Raw genomic sequence first — 17,169 nt, 5'->3', positions numbered from 1 at the left:
AATTGTATTAAATTAATAATATTTGAAGATTATATTTCACGCCAATCTAGTTTGTCTACTTGCAGAAAAAACAATCAATAGCTTTGGGCTTAAAATTCGCATTTTGTTTTGCTAACTTCATTAAATTAATATCATTTGAAGATTACCTCTCACGTCCAATCTAGTTTGTCTACTTGCATGAAAAAGTAGCTTTGGGCTTGAAATTCGAGATTTGTTTTGCTAAATGTATTAAATTAATATTATTTGAAGATTATATTTCACGCCAATTTAGTTTGTCTACTTGCAGAAAAAACAATCAATAGCTTTGGGTTTAAAATCCGCATTTTGTTTTGCTAACTTCATTAAATTAATATCATTTGAAGATTACCTCTCACGTCCAATCTAGTTTGTCTACTTGCATGAAAAATTAGCTTTGGGCTTGAAATTCGCGTTTTGTTTTGCTAACTGTATTAAATTACTATTATTTGAAGATTATATTTCACGCCAATCTAGTTTGTCTACTTGCACGAAAAAAAATCAATAGCTCTGGGCTTAAAATCCGCATTTTGTTTTGCTAACTTCATTAAATTAATATCATTTGAAGATTACCTCTCACGTCAAATCTAGTTTGTCTACTTGCATGAATAAGTAGCTTTGGGCTTGAAATTCGCGTTTTGTTTTGCTAACTGTATTAAATTAATATTATTTGAAGATTATATTTCACGCCAATCTAGTTTGTCTACTTGCAGAAAAAACAATCAATAGCTGTGGGCTTAAAATCCGCATTTTGTTTTGCTAACTTCATTAAATTAATATCATTTGAAGATTACCTCTCACGTCCAATCTAGTTTGTCTACTTGCATGAAAAAGTAGCTTTGGGCTTGAAATTCGCGTTTTGTTTTGCTAAATGTATTAAATTAATATTATTTGAAGATTATATTTCACGACAATCTAGTTTGTCTACTTGCAGAAAAAACAATCAATAGCTTTGGGCTTAAAATTCGCATTTTGTTTTGCTAACTTCATTAAATTAATATCATTTGAAGATTACCTCTCACGTCCAATCTAGTTTGTCTAATTGCATGAAAAAGTAGCTTTGGGCTTGAAATTCGCGATTTGTTTTGCTAAATGTATTAAATTAATATTATTTGAAGATTATCTTTCACGTCAAATCTAGTTTGTCTACTTGCACGAAAAAAAATCAATAGCTATGGGCTTAAAATTTGCATTTTATTTTGCTAACTTCATTAAATTAATATCATTTGAAGATTACCTCTCACGTCCAATCTAGTTTGTCTACTTGCATGAAAAAGTAGCTTTGGGCTTGAAATTCGCGTTTTGTTTTGCTAACTGTATTAAATTAATATTATTTGAAGATTATATTTCACGCCAATCTAGTTTGTCTACTTGCACTAAAAAAAATCAATAGCTCTGGGCTTAAAATCCACATTTTGTTTTGCTAACTTCATTAAATTAATATCATTTGAAGATTACCTCTCACGTCCAATCTAGTTTGTCTACTTGCATGAAAAAGTAGCTTTGGGCTTGAAATTCGCGATTTGTTTTGCTAACTGCATTAAATTAATATTATTTGAAGATTATATTTCACGCCAATCTAGGGTGTCTACTTGCAGAAAAAACAATCAATAGCTTTGGTCTTAAAATTCGCTTTTTGTTTTGCTAACTTGATTAAATTAATATCATTTGAAGATTACCTCTCACGTCCAATCTAGTTTGTCTACTTGCATGAAAAAGTAGCTTTGGGCTTGAAATTCGCGATTTGTTTTGCTAACTGTATTAAATTAATATTATTTGAAGATTATCTTTCACGTCAAATCTAGTTTGTCTACTTGCACGAAAAAAAATCAATAGCTCTGGGCTTAAAATCCACATTTTGTTTTGCTAACTTCATTAAATTAATATCATTTGAAGATTACCTCTCACGTCCAATCTAGTTTGTCTAATTGCATGAAATAGTAGCTTTGGGATTGAAATTCGCGTTTTGTTTTGCTAAATGTATTACATTAATATTATTTGAAGATTATCTTTCACGTCAAATCTAGTTTGTCTACTTGCAGAAAAAAAATCAATATCTCTGGGCTTAAAATTCGCATTTTGTTTTGCTAACTTCATTAAATTAATATCATTTGAAGATTACCTCTCACGTCCAATCTAGTTTGTCTACTTGCATGAAAAAGTAGCTTTGGGCTTGAAATTCGCGTTTTGTTTTGCTAACTTTATTAAATTAATATTATTTGAAGATTATATTTCACGCCAATCTAGTTTGTCTACTTGCAGAAAAAACAATCAATAGCTTTGGGCTTAAAATTCGCATTTTGTTTTGCTAACTTCATTAAATTAATATCATTTGAAGATTACCTCTCACGTCCAATCTAGTTTGTCTACTTGCATGAAAAAGTAGCTTTGGGGTTGAAATTCGCGTTGTGTTTTGCTAAATGTATTAAATTAATATTATTTGAAGATTATATTTCACGCCAATCTAGTTTGTCTACTTGCAGAAAAAACAATCAATAGCTTTGGGCTTAAAATCCGCATTTTGTTTTGCTAACTTCATTAAATTAATATCATTTGAAGATTACATCTCACGTCCAATCTAGTTTGTCTACTTGCATGAAAAAGTAGCTTTGGGCTTGAAATTCGCGTTTTGTTTTGCTAACTATATTAAATTAATATTATTTGAAGATTATATTTCACGCCAATCTAGTTTGTCTACTTGCAGAAAAAACAATCAATAGCTTTGGGCTTAAAATCCGCATTTTGTTTTGCTAACTTCATTAAATTAATATCATTTGAAGATTACCTCTCACGTCCAATCTAGTTTGTCTACTTGAATGAAAAAGTAGCTTTGGGCTTGAAATTCGCGTTTTTTTTGCTAACTTTATTAAATTAATATTATTTGAAGATTATCTTTCACGTCCAATCTCGTTTGTCTACTTGCACGAAAAAAAATCAATAGCTCTGGGCTTAAAATTTGCATTTTGTTTTGCTAACTTCATTAAATTAATATCATTTGAAGATTACCTTTCACGTCCAATCTAGTTTGTCTACTTGCAGGAGAGCCAAAACCGTTGCTAGCAATGCAAGTATATACACCAGCATCATTTCTATCCAGACCAATAATCTGCAAAGAATTGTCTGGCAAAATCCTGTACTTGCCTATATCACCAGCGATCTGAAAAAAATATAGATTATGAAACATATACTCTGTTATGAGGGTCAGAAACCTACTAACTCTTATTGTAAAATTAAGAAATCATGTGCCCGCCAAATAACATCAAGTACTTGTTCTCAGATTAGTGATTGGCTGAGAGTTAGTGACACTTACATAAATTAAGAGAATTATCATTGTTTTATTTATGGTTCTGTTAGGAAATGGATCAAGTTCAGAAAAAAAGTAAATTTGAGTTTCAATTATTGAGTTTTAAACTTATAATTATCCGTTAATTTTACTTATTTACATACAATTTACTTACATATTGGGTTCAATTACTAACAATTTACTTATTGAAGCACCAAAACTTCAGAAACTAGCTTAAGAAACAAGAATTAGAATCAGATTAAATTAATTTCACTTATTTAAAATAGATTAATATTTTATTTCAATTTCGTTTAATTAGAATTAAACTGTAACTAAACTTCACCAACTAATATTCAACTAAAAATAAACTAATTTTAAGAAGCTCTAGCCACTAAACGCCTGATTTTAGTGGCTAAAACTGAACTAAAATTAAAATATTTTTATTGAAATAATGAAATAAAATTAAGTTTGACAAAGCAATTTAATTTTAATTGACAAGTAAAATTTTGACTATTGTCGAGTAAAACTGACGAACTGTTACAGGACCAACCTACTATGCAAATCAAGTTTTTTTTTTTTTTTTTTTTTTTTTTTTTTTTTTATCAACCTAAGTCATAAAGTAACGAACAAAAACAAAAGTAGATCGATCTGGTTCATCGTTAATATGATTAAATGAAAAAAACAAGTTTTTTCAACTGAAAGTAAGGAGCAACATTAAAACTTAAAACGAACAGAAATTATTATGTATAGGAGGGGATTCTCCCCCTAGTCAATACCTCGCTCTTTACGCTAAAGTTCGAATTTTATTCGAATCACAAATCCCTGAATCACAAAGGCCGTTTAATTAGAATCGATAGCTCTTTTGAAAGTGCTAAAAGAAACTTTAGTGTAAAGAGCGAGGTATTGACTAGGGGGCAAACCCCCTCATTTGTTCGTTTGAAATTTTAATGTTGCTCCTTACTTTCAGTTGAAAAAAAAATTTGTTTTTTTTTATTTAATTTCTGATTGTTTTTTAAATAAAGCTGAGAAATCCGGCGCCCATTTCATGGAAATGTCCCTTCCCCCAAGGAAAAATCCTCTATGGAAAGATCCTCCCACGTAATAGTATCTCAACTTTTGATGGGTTAGACTAAATTTGATGAAACTTTCATATTTGAAATGAGCATAAAAATCCGATTCTTTTATTTCGGTTACTATTGAGCCGGGTTGCTCCTTACTTACAGTTCGTTACCACGAGCTGTTTGATACGATATTGAATAAGTTCAGTCCTTCAGCAATTGTTGAAATATACTGACTAACAGGGGCGTACCTTCAGCATTTTTATTGGGGGGGAGAGGGGATTTAACGCAGGATAGTCAATGAGCATGGGTTATCCTTCAGGGGAAAGCAGCGGCGGTTCTGGCCTTTTTAATTTGCTTATACTTACAGTAAGTATTAAGTATTATTATATATGTATCAAACAGTTCGTGGTAACGAACTGTAAGTAAGGAGCGACCCGGCTCAATGGTAACCGAAATTCTAGAAAACGGGTTTTTGATACCAATAGATACATCAAAAGAACCAGATTTCAATGCTGAATTCAAATATATAACTTTCATCAAGTTTAGTCCAACCCATCAAAAGTTACGCGCCTGAGAAAATTTGGCGGATTTTCGAAAAAAGGGGGAAAGACCCCCTAAAAGTTATAGAATCTTAATGAATATCACACCATCATATTCAGCGTATCATAGAACTCTACTGTAGAGGTTTCAAGCTCCTATCTACAAAAATATGTAATTTTGCATTTTATGCTAGAAGAAAGATCACGAATGCGTGTTAATTTGTTTTTTTTTGTTTTTTTTATATTTTTTTTCCCAGGGGTGATCGTGTCGACCCAGTGGTCCTAGAATATCGTAGGAGGAATCATTGGAACGAAAATTAAAAGTTCTAGTGCCCTTTTTAAGTGACCAAAAAAATGGAGGGCAACTAGGCCCCCTCCCACGCTCATTTTTTTCCCAAAGTCACCTGATAAAAATTTTGAGATAGCCATTTTGTTCAGCATGGTCGAAAATATGATAAGTATGTCCTTAAGGATGACTTAATCCCCCGAAGTCCCCGGGGGGAGGGCTGAAAGTTCTGAACTTTACCCAATATTAACATATAGTATTGGTTATTAGGAAGTATACAGACGTTTTCTGGGGAGATTTTTTCTGGTAGTAGGGGGGTAAGTGGGTCGGGGGTTTTTTGGGAAGATCTTTCCATGGAGGAAGTTTTCATGGGGGATGGGACATTGCTATGAAGGGGGCGCCGGATTTCCCAGCATTATTTTAAAAAAAGGATCAGAAATTAAATATTAAAAAAAACAAGTTTTCCAACTGAAAATAAGGAGTAACATCATAATTTAAAGCGAACAGAAAATATTACCAGTATTATTGGGTTCACCCTCTAGTCAATACCTCGCTCTTTAAGCCAAAGATTTTTAGTACTTTCATAAGAGCTATTTATTCTTAATAACGGCCTTTGTGATTAAGGGGTAATTTTGGAAGAATTGGAACAAGTGTTGGTCTGTACATTAAAGAGCATAGTAGTTTCTTGGGGGCAGGCCCTCTAATGTGTGTATTAAAAATATATGAATTTAGTAGTTCGTTACTTTGTCAGATTCACACGTTATATGAATTTATTACTAATAAAAACTTTCGTAGATACGAATAAACAACTTACAAGAAAGCCATTTAACCTAATAAAAGTAAAATTAATATGCAAATTTTGTTTTAATTATTCATGCACGGTGAGCCAAAATCAAAACCTGCATTAATTCAAAAACGTTCAAAAATTAAATTAAAAAAATAAGTTTTTTTAACTGAAAGTAAGGAACGACTTTAAAACTTAAAACGAACAGAAATTATCCCTTATATGAAAGGGGCTGTCCCCTCCTCAACGCTTGACAAGTTTGACTTTCTCAAAAGTCTTATTTTTTTAAACAATAAAAAACATTAGCGTAAAGAGCGAGGCGTTGAGGAGGGGACAGCACCTTTCATATAAGGAATAATATATATATATATATATATATATATATATATATATATATATATATATATATATATATATATATATATATATATATATATATATATATATATATATATATATATATATATATATATATATATATATATATATTGTTCGGATTCACTTTATCCTACTTACAGCCGATATTTCGTGCAGCATGTTGATGCAGAGGTAAATATCACAAAAGTAATACTGGCGTTACGTGAAATTCGACTAATAACAGTCACAATCCTCCGGACATAGTTAGATAGATAGATAATTTATTCAGCTGCTACATTTATGGCTTTGAGAGGCAGTTCTACATTTATGGCTTTGTATGTGGATCCAAAACGCAAGGAATAGGACGTTATCAGCGCTCTTTAGTCGTTTCAGTTGCAATTAAGATAATTTGGAGTTATATTGGGGTTTTGATTTAAATATTGGAAAAAAACTAAGACAATTAAATGATTCCTGGAGCTGATCCCTCCCCCCATACTAACTTTTATGCCTAAAATAAAGCCGATTTGACCTATGTAGATACAGTAAGAATATTATTATAATAAGTACTAAGTCTTATGTTCTTTTTTGATTATTTCTTTTCGTGTATTTCAATGAAAAAAATTCTTGCTTTCAATGATTTCATGTTTTTCAGTGATTCCATTTCTGTCCTATTTGCAGATGTACCTAGAGGGTGTATTCATACCCATTTTTGAAAGTTTTAAAACAAGAAAATCTTATATTGAACTGATAGATTTTAGAAAGTTAAAGACATTTCCCTATCAGGGGAAACAATTTGACCTGAGCAAACGTGGTGAAACAGGAAGTATAGTACATTTTCGCAATTTTGCCATTTAATAGGCTCACCTATTTACTTGATGATACGGTTTCGAAGGCGGTATATTTGTATAGATATTAAGGTGGAACATATTAAGAAGTGTAATGGACCTCTGTTTTTCTCTTTTTTTATATTATAAATGAGAATGGATTAATAAAAAAAAAAAATATCTGCTCAAAGTAAAGTACGAAGTTGAAACTTAAAGCTAGTGACAGTCTTAAAGTTACTTGATAATTTTTTCTCCAAATTATTGGGAGGGGGGGTAACTGCCTCCCCCTCATTGACGCCACTACTGATTAATGCTTGAATTACAGCCAAATTCATTGCTTCAATAAAAACATTCAATTTTGGTACTTTAAAAATGTCAAAAAGTAGACTTCAAAAGTAACTGACTTTAATACGAAGATGTTCACAAGTAACCTTGAGTATAAATAATTCATGTTCTTAAAAAAAAAAAAAAAGTTCATAAAAGTCAAGCCGCTGAGAGGGGCTTTGGACATTTTTTTTTAGGGAATCCTTTGAGGCGATCACGGGAAGGGGGAATTCTTCTTATCTATACATCTATGCCATTTTACAACAGCAACTAGATGTTTACACTCACTCTCAGTCAGCTAAAAGCCAAAACAAGAAATGAACAAACAACATACAAAAAATAACCAAATAATAAGAAACGACAAAGAAAAAAAAACATAATAACCAAAGTAGTAATTAAATTTAAAAATATAATCCCGTCCACAATTATAAATTAAACTTATAAGGATACGCACCCTTTCAAAAATAGACACTCAATCACCAAAACAAAACAAGAAATTGACAAAAATGATGAAAAATAGCAAGAAATGATAAACAAATAAATAAAACACTCAAAGTAAGAATTGTTTAAAATTATATTTTCATTAGAGCCTAGTATATATCTATCATTATAATTTGTGTTACACAATCTCTGGTTTCGCAATCGCTGTGGCGATTCAACGGATCCAATGTACATAATTTAGTTTTCCTTATCTGTGGAAATGGATTGCCTGGGGCCTTTAATTTCTAATAGAACTCGGAAGAATTATATATTAAAGGAACCGTAGTCTGTTTTGATTTGGACTATTTCTCACCAAAGTGACAAATATGAAAGCATATTCTAGTTTATCAATACTTAGAATAAAAGATGGCACATTACACTAGATGTTTTTGTGCAAAAGACATGGCAAGCGACTAGGGCATTGCTGGAATTCTGTAGTAGGCGTCCAGATCAATACAAGGGATCCAGCTTATGTTTTTGAAATGTCGTAAAAAAAGTCCGAAAATATAAATTATTCCCTGAAGTATTGATACCTTGCAAAACATGTAAAACTTCAAAGTAAATAAGTATTCTTGGCAAAAACCAATGTCAAGCTAGCATGTGTCCAAAATAAATTAGCAAGAGCCCAGGTTAGGCTTAAAACCCCCCGTCAATAAAAAAAATTATTTAGGGGTTTCGGAGAGGGGGCAAGTCATAGAAAAGGGCTAAATATTTTGTCTTGAAATTTTGAGAGGGCACGCAGACCCAAGACCCTCTCTCTTCCTCCGTACGTGCATGTCTGCTAATGCTGTCAACAAAATAAATGTCACGTCGGACCCATACGAAAGTTTTGTCTGAATAAACAAAACAGACCAAATTTCCCTCCTTCCCTCCAATATATTAAAATTATCCAAAATTGCTTTCCTTATTACTGTCTTTATAAATACTTTTCTCTTGGCTGACCACAAAAATTCAAAACTCAAATCGAATATGCACTTAGAACGTTAATTATATTTATATGGTTGTATTAAATCATTCTTATTTTTATCCTTCGATTCAGATGTCCTGTTTCCCTTTTTATCAGGGGGATGTAAATAAGTGTGAAACCATTCAGAGACCGACATGATAAAGTTTAAATGGTTTATAGTAAATACAATGAAAAATTGAGTCACCACCGCTTTCATCTTAACACTCCAACCAAATGGCAAAAAACTACCCCCAAATTGCTTGGTGGTTAATTATGTGCCTGAGTTTCCAAATACATTAAACTAATTAAGCTTCAGGTTACTTATCAGAAGTTAGGAACCTGATAAAATTTACCTTTTTCTGAAAAAGGGAAGAAACACCCCCAAAAAGGGAGTGATCTCGACAAAAAAGAATTCCGCAATTCGATTTAGCATAATAGCAAACCCTATTATTTCAGAGAAAAATTTTACTTTCTCATTCATTTACCTTTCAGAGAAATTTTTCAGATATCCAGATTTTGTTGTTGCAATTTCTAAATTAAATTTTCTATCGCACCGTAAACACATTACCCCAAATTATTTAGTGTTTAGTTTTATACCCAAGTATGCAGAGTGAATCTGAATGTATTCCAGAGTGAACTTAACCTTGAGTGACAGTATCTCCGTTAGTCCCCCATTAGCCAAATGTAACCCCCTCCCTATCCAAGGAAATGTCCTTTTGAATTATTTTCCTGTTTTCTAGGAGAACTTCATCGTCCCTACTCAACAGAATTTTTTTCTAACAATGAGAAATAAAACGTATGTCTTCCACAGTTGGAAATGTACTTAATGAGGGAGTAATTTCAACAAATAATTATGGCACCGCCTCATTCACCACGTCGAAAACAAAGTAGCTGAAGACTCATGTGGTAGCATGTGGTAGGTGGTAGTGAGAGCGAACCAATACGGAGGTTCAAATATATTATCACGAATGTTAATTCTAGTCATTTTGCGCTAGATGTCGTCCCGTCCAATTTCAACTCCGCTCTTTCAATTGCTGGCACAGTCCTCGTCCATCGTGATTCGTTCTGAGTCATTTTGGTAGATCGTGGCAGAACAATCAGATAGTGTTTGGATACCTGTCATAAGTTGAACACGGACATTTAATGAATTTTAATTTAGAAAGTAGCTTTCAAATATATATGCAAGCAAACATTTTCTCCACTTTGTTTTGCTTCTGAAATGAGGCAAATCTAATCTAGAGCACTAAAACATTTTAAGTAGATCATGTAAAAATTCAAACAAATTTATAATCTTCCTGAAACTTCCGAAAAAAGTCTAAAATCCAAACCTAAGAAAATCCTAAATGAAATCTGTAAATTCTAAATGAACTATAAAATCTTCCTAAGTCAGAACTGGAAAACAATATTAGTTAAAGAATAATAATTTTAGCAACTTTATGCTAAATTGAAAAATAAAGACGTGATTTTCTATTATAGGCTTAGATAATAAACAGCTCCTGGTAACGAACTGTAAGTACGGAGCGACTCTGCCAAAAATCAACCAAAACTAAAAAAAAAAGAATTTTGATAACAATTAATATATCAAAAAAATACTTTCTGTTCGTTTTCAGTTTTAAAGTTGTTCCTTAAGTTCAGCTGAAAAACACATTTTTAAATTTAATATCTAGATTAAAAAAAAAGCCTTTTTACTTTCCTCGGATAAAACTTTTAAAATGGATGAACTTCACATCTAGAACTTATAAGATATTGATTGTTCAATACGAAGCTTTCTTATGAGTATGTTAGTAGAGAGGGGGGTTCTACTCGTGACATGACCACGTGGTCATGTCAGCATTTTTAATGCTGACGGGGCACCATATATGGGCATAGAGTCCCTAGGGGATATGGATTTCTGAGAAATTTATTGCGAAATCAAAGTGTGTCAATGACCCAAATTTCCAAGGTCGATGTTGTTGTTGTTGTAAGTGCACGCTCTCAGCGAATGTCAAGGTCAATGTTGTTGTTGTTGTAAGTGCACGCTCTCAGCGAATATTATGAGTTTCCAGAAATAGAAAACAGGATTTGTTGTTGTTTTGGCCATGTGCATAGCCTCCCTAGGGAGAACACGTGGTTAATTAAAGCGATTGGAACACCTGTGCTGTCAGTCATTAATCAAATTGTTTCCAGGCAAAGTTTAATAATGTCTGACAGGTACTGTCAACATTTCTCCAGGAATAGATCCAAGTCATTAATGTTCTTTGCCTCGGAAACAGTTCTACTGGTCGAACTCCAAAAGATATTAATAACCAAACGCCATGGAAACAATTCTACAAGAAACATCTTAGAGATGAATTGTTTTAGCGCGGGAATCAGGTTTCTTATTAATTTGAAATGCCTCAGTGCAGAGATGCCAATAACAAAGGAATACGCTGAATTTACGTTTAGGGATTATTTAGGCGAAACCGTTTTAGACATTTTAGGGAATTATTTCGGCGAAATAGATAGAGACATTTTAAAAGAAGATTTTAGGAAAGGTTTTAGAAGAGAATTTGAGGGTCAAACTCTATGGTCGTTATAATACACAAGTTCCATTTGAACAGTGTTGTGAGGTCCTCTACCACAACCCCAAAGGCTTCCAACCTCCCTACCCAACCCCGAAGGAAGCCCCCGGTACTCAAAGGTCCCCCAAGCTCCCAAAGAGCCCCAGCCCCCCAAACGCCCTCCTCAGACCCGCAAAGGCCCTCCCCGGGTCCTCAAAGGGCCCCCGGACCCCCAAAGGGCACCCCGGACCCCAAAGGCCCTCCCCTCGGTCCTCAAAGGTCCCCCGGGCCCGAGAAGCGCCGCGGGGCAGGAATGCGCCGCGGGTCGGGAGATGCGCCACAGGAATGCACCGCAGGAATGTGCCGCAGGGATGCGCCGCAGGGATGCGCTGCTTTTTGTTAGAGTTCAAGTTTACTTTAATTTTAGTTAAGAGTTTGATGTTTTACCTTTGAGTTTCAGTTAGAGTTCTAGTTTAGTGTTAGTTAAGAGTTTAGAGTTTTTAGCTTAGAGTTTTTGTTAAAGTTCTAGTTTAGTTTAGTTTTAGTTAAGAGTTTAGAGTTTTAGCTTAGAGTCATAGTTTATATTTTTTGATAGTGTTATAGTTTATTTTAATTTTAGTTAATAGTTTAGAGTTTTTAGCTTAGAGTATTAGCTTAGAGTTTTTGTTAGAGTTGAAGTTTATTTTATTTTTAGTTAAGAGATTAGAATTTTTAGATTAGAGTCTTATCTTAGATTTTTTGTTGAAGTTATAGTTTAGTTTTAGTTAATAGTTTAGAGTTTTAGCTTAGAGTCTTATCTTAGAGTTTTGTTAGATTTCTAGTTTATTTTAATTTTATTTTAGAGTTTATAGTTTTAGTTTAGTCTTAGCTTAGAGTTTTTTTTGTTAGAGTTCTAGTTTAGTTTAATTTTAGTTAAGATTTTTATTTTTTTACCTTTTATTTTCAGTTAGAGTTTTAGTTTAGTTTTAGTTATGAGTTTGTTCTCTTAACTTAGAGTCTTAGCTTAGAGTTTTAATTTGAGTTCTAGTTTAGTTTAGTTTTAGTTAAGAGTTTATAATTTTAGCTTAGAGTTTTTTTGTTAGAGTTCAAGTTTAGTTTAATTTTAGCTAAGAGTTTGATTTTTTTATCTATGAGTTTCAGTTACAGTTCTAGTTTAATTTTAGTTAAGAGTTTGGTGTTTTACCATAGTGTCATAGCTTAGAGTTTTTAGTTAGAGTTTTAGTTTAGTTTAGTTTTGGTTAAGAGTTTAGAAGTTTAGATTAGAGTATTAGCTTAGAGTTTGTTTCTATAGTTCAAGTATATTTTAGTTTTAGTTAAGAGTTTAGAGTTTTTGTTGAAGTTTTAGTTTATTTTAATTTTAGTTAATAGATTAGAGTTTTAGCTTAGAGTCTTAGCTTAGACTTTCTGTTAGATTTGAAGTTTAGTTTATTAATAGTTAAGAGTTTATAGTTTTATAATATAGTCTTAGCTTAGAGTTTAAGTTGTAGTTATAGTTTAGTTTAAATTTAGTTAAGAGTTTAGAGTTTTATATTAGAGAACTAGCTTAGAGTTTTAGTATAGTTTAGTTTTAGTTAAGATTTTAGAATTTTAGCTTAGAGTTTTTTTTGTTAGATTTCTAGTTTAGTTTAATTTTAGCTAAGAGTTTGATTTTTTACCTCTGAGTTTCAGTTAGAGTTCTAGTTTACTTTTAGTTAAGAGTTTAGATTTTTAGCTTAATGTCTTAGCTTAGAGTTTTATGTTAGAGTTCGAGTTTATTTTAGTTTTTGTTAAGATTTTAGAATTTTAGCTTAGAGTTTTTTTGTTAGAGTTCTAGTTTAGTTTAATTTTAGCTAAGAGTTTGATTTTTTACCTCTGAGTTTCAGTTAGAGTTCTAGTTTAGTTTTATTTAAGAGTTTTGTGTTTTAACTTAATGTCTTAGCTTAGAGTTTTTACCTAGAGTTTTAGTTTATTTTAGTTTTAGTTAAGAGTTTGGAGTTTTACCTTAGAGACATAGCTTAGAATTTTAGTTTAGTTTAGTTTTAGTTAAGAGTTTAGAGTTTTAACATAGAGTCTTAGTTTAGAGTTTTGTTAGAGTTCTAGTTTAGTTTACATGTAGTTAAGAGTTTAGAGTTTTACCTTAGAGACATAGCTTAGAATTTTAGTTTAGTTTAGTTTTAGTTAAAATTTTAGAATTTTAGCTTAGAGTCTTAGCATAGAGTTTTTGTTAGAGTTCTAGTTTATTTTATTTTTAGTTAAGAGTTTATAGTTTTAGCCTAGAGTCATATCTCAGAGTTTTTTTTAGAGTTCTAGTTTAGTTTTAGTTATGAGTTTAGAATTTTAGCCTATAGTCCTAGCTTAGAGTTTTTGTTAGATTTATAGTTTAGTTTTACTTAAGAGTTTAGAGTTTTTAGATTAGAGTCATATCATAGAGTTTTTGTCGAAGTTCTAGTTTAGTTCAGTTTTAGTTAGGAATTTAGAGTTTTAGCTTAGAGTCTTAGCTTAGAGTTGAAGTTTATTTTAGTTTTAGTTAAGAGCTTAGAGTTTTTAGCTTAGAGTCTTAGCTTAGAGTTTTTGTTTGAGTTCTAGTTTAGTTTAGATATATTTAAGAGTTTAGTGTTTTTATCTTATAGTATTAGTTTAATTTTTTTTGTTGAATTTATAGTTTAGTTTAGAGTTTTAGCTTAGACTTTTAGAGTTTTAATTAGAGTTCTAGTTTAGTTTAGTTTTTGTAGAGAGTTTAGAGTTTTAGTTGAGATTTTTAGCTTAGAGTTTTGTTAGAGTTTTAGTCTTGTTTATTATTAGTTAATATTTTATATTAATAGCTTTGTATTTTAGTTTAGTTTAGTTTTAGTTACTAGTTGATAGTCTTAGAATATAGTCTTATCATATGATTTATTTCTATCTCTATTTTAGTTTAAATTTATTTAATAGTTTATAGTTTAAGATTAGAGACATAGCTTAGAATTTTAGTTTAGTTTTAGTTAAGATTTTAGAAGTTTAGCTTAGAGTCATAGCAGAGAGTTTTTGTTAGATTTCTAGTTTAGTTTAGTTTTAGTTAAGAGTTTAGAGTTTTAGCCTAGAGTCGGGTTTAGTTTAGTTTTAGTTAAGAGTTTATATTTTTAACATATAGTACTATCTTATAGTTTTTTTTATAGTTAGAGTATATTTTAATTTTATTTAAGAATTTTATATTTTACCTTTGAGTTTAAGTTATAGTTCTAGTTTATTTTACTTTTAGTTAAGAGTTTAGCATTTTACCTTGGAGTTTTAGCTTAGAGCTTTAGTTAGAGTTCTAGTTTTGTTTAGTTTTAGTTAAGAGTTTAGAATTTTAGCTTAGAGTCTTAGCTCAGAGTTTTTGTTAGAGTTCTAGTTTAGTTTAATTTTATTTAAGAGTTTAGAGTTTTAGCTCAGAGTTTTTTTGTTAGACTTCTAGTTTACTTTAATTTTATTTAAGAGTTTTATTTTTTTACCTTTGAGTTTAAATTAGAGTTCTATTTTATTTTTAGTTAAGATTTTGATTTTTTAGCTTATAGTTACAGTTATAGTTCTATTTTAGTTTTATTTAAGATTTTGTTTTTTTACATTATTGTATTTTATTATAGTTTTTTTTTTTGTTAGGTGTCTATTTTATTTTTATTTTATTTAATATGTTTTTTTTTTAAATCTTATTTTAATTTATTGTTATAATTTTTTTTTATTTAATTTTTTTGATTTTTAAATTATATTATTTTATTATTTTTTTTTTTTATGTTTCTTTATTTTTTTTTTTTTTTTTAATATTTTATTATTTAATATTATTGTAATATATTATAGTTTTTTTTTTTAGAGTTCGATGTTATTTTAGTTTGTTTTCTGATTTAATTTTTTAAAATATATTATTATCTTATTTTTTTTTGTTTAGTTTTATGTTATTTTAGTTTTATTTAATATTTTATAGTTTTTGAATATATTCTTAGCTTAGAGTTTTTGTTAGAGTTGAAGTTTAGTTTAGTAATAGTTAAGAGTTTGGTGTTTTACCGTAGAGTCATAGCTTAGAGTTTTAGTTAGAGTTCTAGTTTAGTTTAGTTTTAGTTGAGAGTTTAGAATTTTATCTTAGACTATTAGATTAGAGTTTTTGTTAGATTTCTAGTTTAGTTTAGTTTTAGTCAAGAGTTTAGAGTTTTTGCTTAGATTCATAACTTAGAGCTTTTGTTGAAGTTATATCTTAGTTTAGTTTTAGTTAAGAGTTTATAGTTTTAGCTTAGTTTCTTATCTTAGAGTTTTTGTTAGAGTTTTAGTTTAGTTTAGTTTTAGTTACGAGTTTAGAGTTTTAGCTTAGAGTATTAGCTTAGAGTTATAGTTAGAGTTGAAGTTTAGTTTAGTTATAGTTAAGAATTTAGAGTTTTTAGCTTAGAGTCATATTTCAGATTTTTTGTTATATTTCTATTTTAGTTTAGTTAAGAGTTTAGAGTTTTATCATAGAGTCATAGGTTAGAGTTTTTGTTGAAGTTTAGTTTAGTCATAGTTAACAATTTAGAGTTTTTATCTTAGAGTCATAGCCTAGAGTTTTTGAACTTCTAGTTAAGTTTAGTTAAGAGTTTAGAGTTCCACCTTAGAGTCTTATCTTAGAGTTTTACTTAGAGTTGAAGTTTAGTTTACTTATAGTTAAGGGTTTAGAGTTTTAGCTTGGAGTTATAGCTTAGAGTTTTAGTTAGAGTTCTAGCTTAGTTTAGTTTTAGTTAAGAGTTTAGAGTTTTACCTTAAAGTCTTAGCTTATTGTTTTATTTAGAGTTCTAGTTTAGTTTAGTTGTAGTTAAGAGTTTTGAGTTTTACCTTAAAGTCTTAGATTAGAGTTTTAGTTAGGGTTGAAGTTTCGTTTAGTTTAGTTATAGTTAAGAATTTATAATTTTATCTTATAGTCTTAGCTTAGAGTTTTAGTTAGAGTTATTGTTTAGTTTAGTTTTAGTTAAGAGTTATAGCTTTAGCATAGAATCGTAGCTTAGAGATTTAGTTAGAGTTGAAGTTTAGTCCAAACTAGCATATAAAATTGACAAAATATAAGCATCAGAGTGAATAATTTTTTTTATAAACATCCTATGCCAGATACATTGAAAAAAATTTACAGAATCTAAGTGTCAGAGTGAATAATTTTTTTTATCAACATCCATTGTCAGATACATCGAATAAAAATTGACAAAATTTAAATATCAGAATGAATAAATGCTTTAACAAGATCCTTCATCGGTTTCGTTGGTTAAAATTGGCAAAATCTAAGTATCAGTCAGATTAAATTCTACATCAACATCCTTTTTCTCGGATACATAGATTAAAATTAACAAAATCTAAGTGCTAGTGTTAATATTCTTAATGGCTTGTTAGCTCAGTTGGTTAGAGCGTCATGCTAATAACGCGAAGGTCGAGGGTTCGATCCCCTCACGAGCCATAGTTTTGACCTTCGTATGGTAACTCCATAAGTTATTTTGAGGATATATTTTATATCAACATGCAAAGTCGACAGAGCTTTATTTCCTTTTTTATGGTTCATTTAGACGAGGTTACGGGCGCGCACGTAACCTCGTCTAAATGAACCTTAAAAAATGAAACCGGTGAGTATGGTTAGGTTAGACTAGATTAAGTTAGGTTAGATTAGACTAGGCTAGGTTAGCCTACGTACGCTTCACTTAGGTTAGCTTAGGCTAGGTGAGAGACATGCGAAAAGTTAGGTGTATGATTAGGTTAGGTTAGGTTAGATTAAGTTAGGTTAGGTTAAGTTAGGTTAGTCTAGGTTAGCCT

At 30.6% G+C, this 17,169-nt stretch overlaps 1 protein-coding gene across 1 annotated transcript in view; it reads right to left on the bottom strand.

Moving 5' to 3' along the window:
* Ppn (proteoglycan-like sulfated glycoprotein papilin) overlaps positions 1 to 17,169 on the bottom strand; it is a 264,027-nt gene that overhangs the window by 36,655 nt on the left and 210,203 nt on the right. Inside the window, exon 35 of the mRNA XM_089091753.1 lies at positions 3,022 to 3,172. Within this exon, the coding sequence (XP_088947879.1) occupies positions 3,022 to 3,172 (151 nt within the window). The remainder of the gene's footprint in view (positions 1 to 3,021; positions 3,173 to 17,169) is intronic.

Source organism: Artemia sp. Qi Xiang Cuo, chromosome 7, assembly GCF_049724085.1.
Source record: "Artemia sp. Qi Xiang Cuo chromosome 7, ASM4972408v1, whole genome shotgun sequence".
In the NCBI taxonomy this organism is placed as follows: domain Eukaryota; kingdom Metazoa; phylum Arthropoda; class Branchiopoda; order Anostraca; family Artemiidae; genus Artemia; species Artemia sp. Qi Xiang Cuo.
This window is presented reverse-complemented; position numbering and strand designations above follow the sequence as displayed.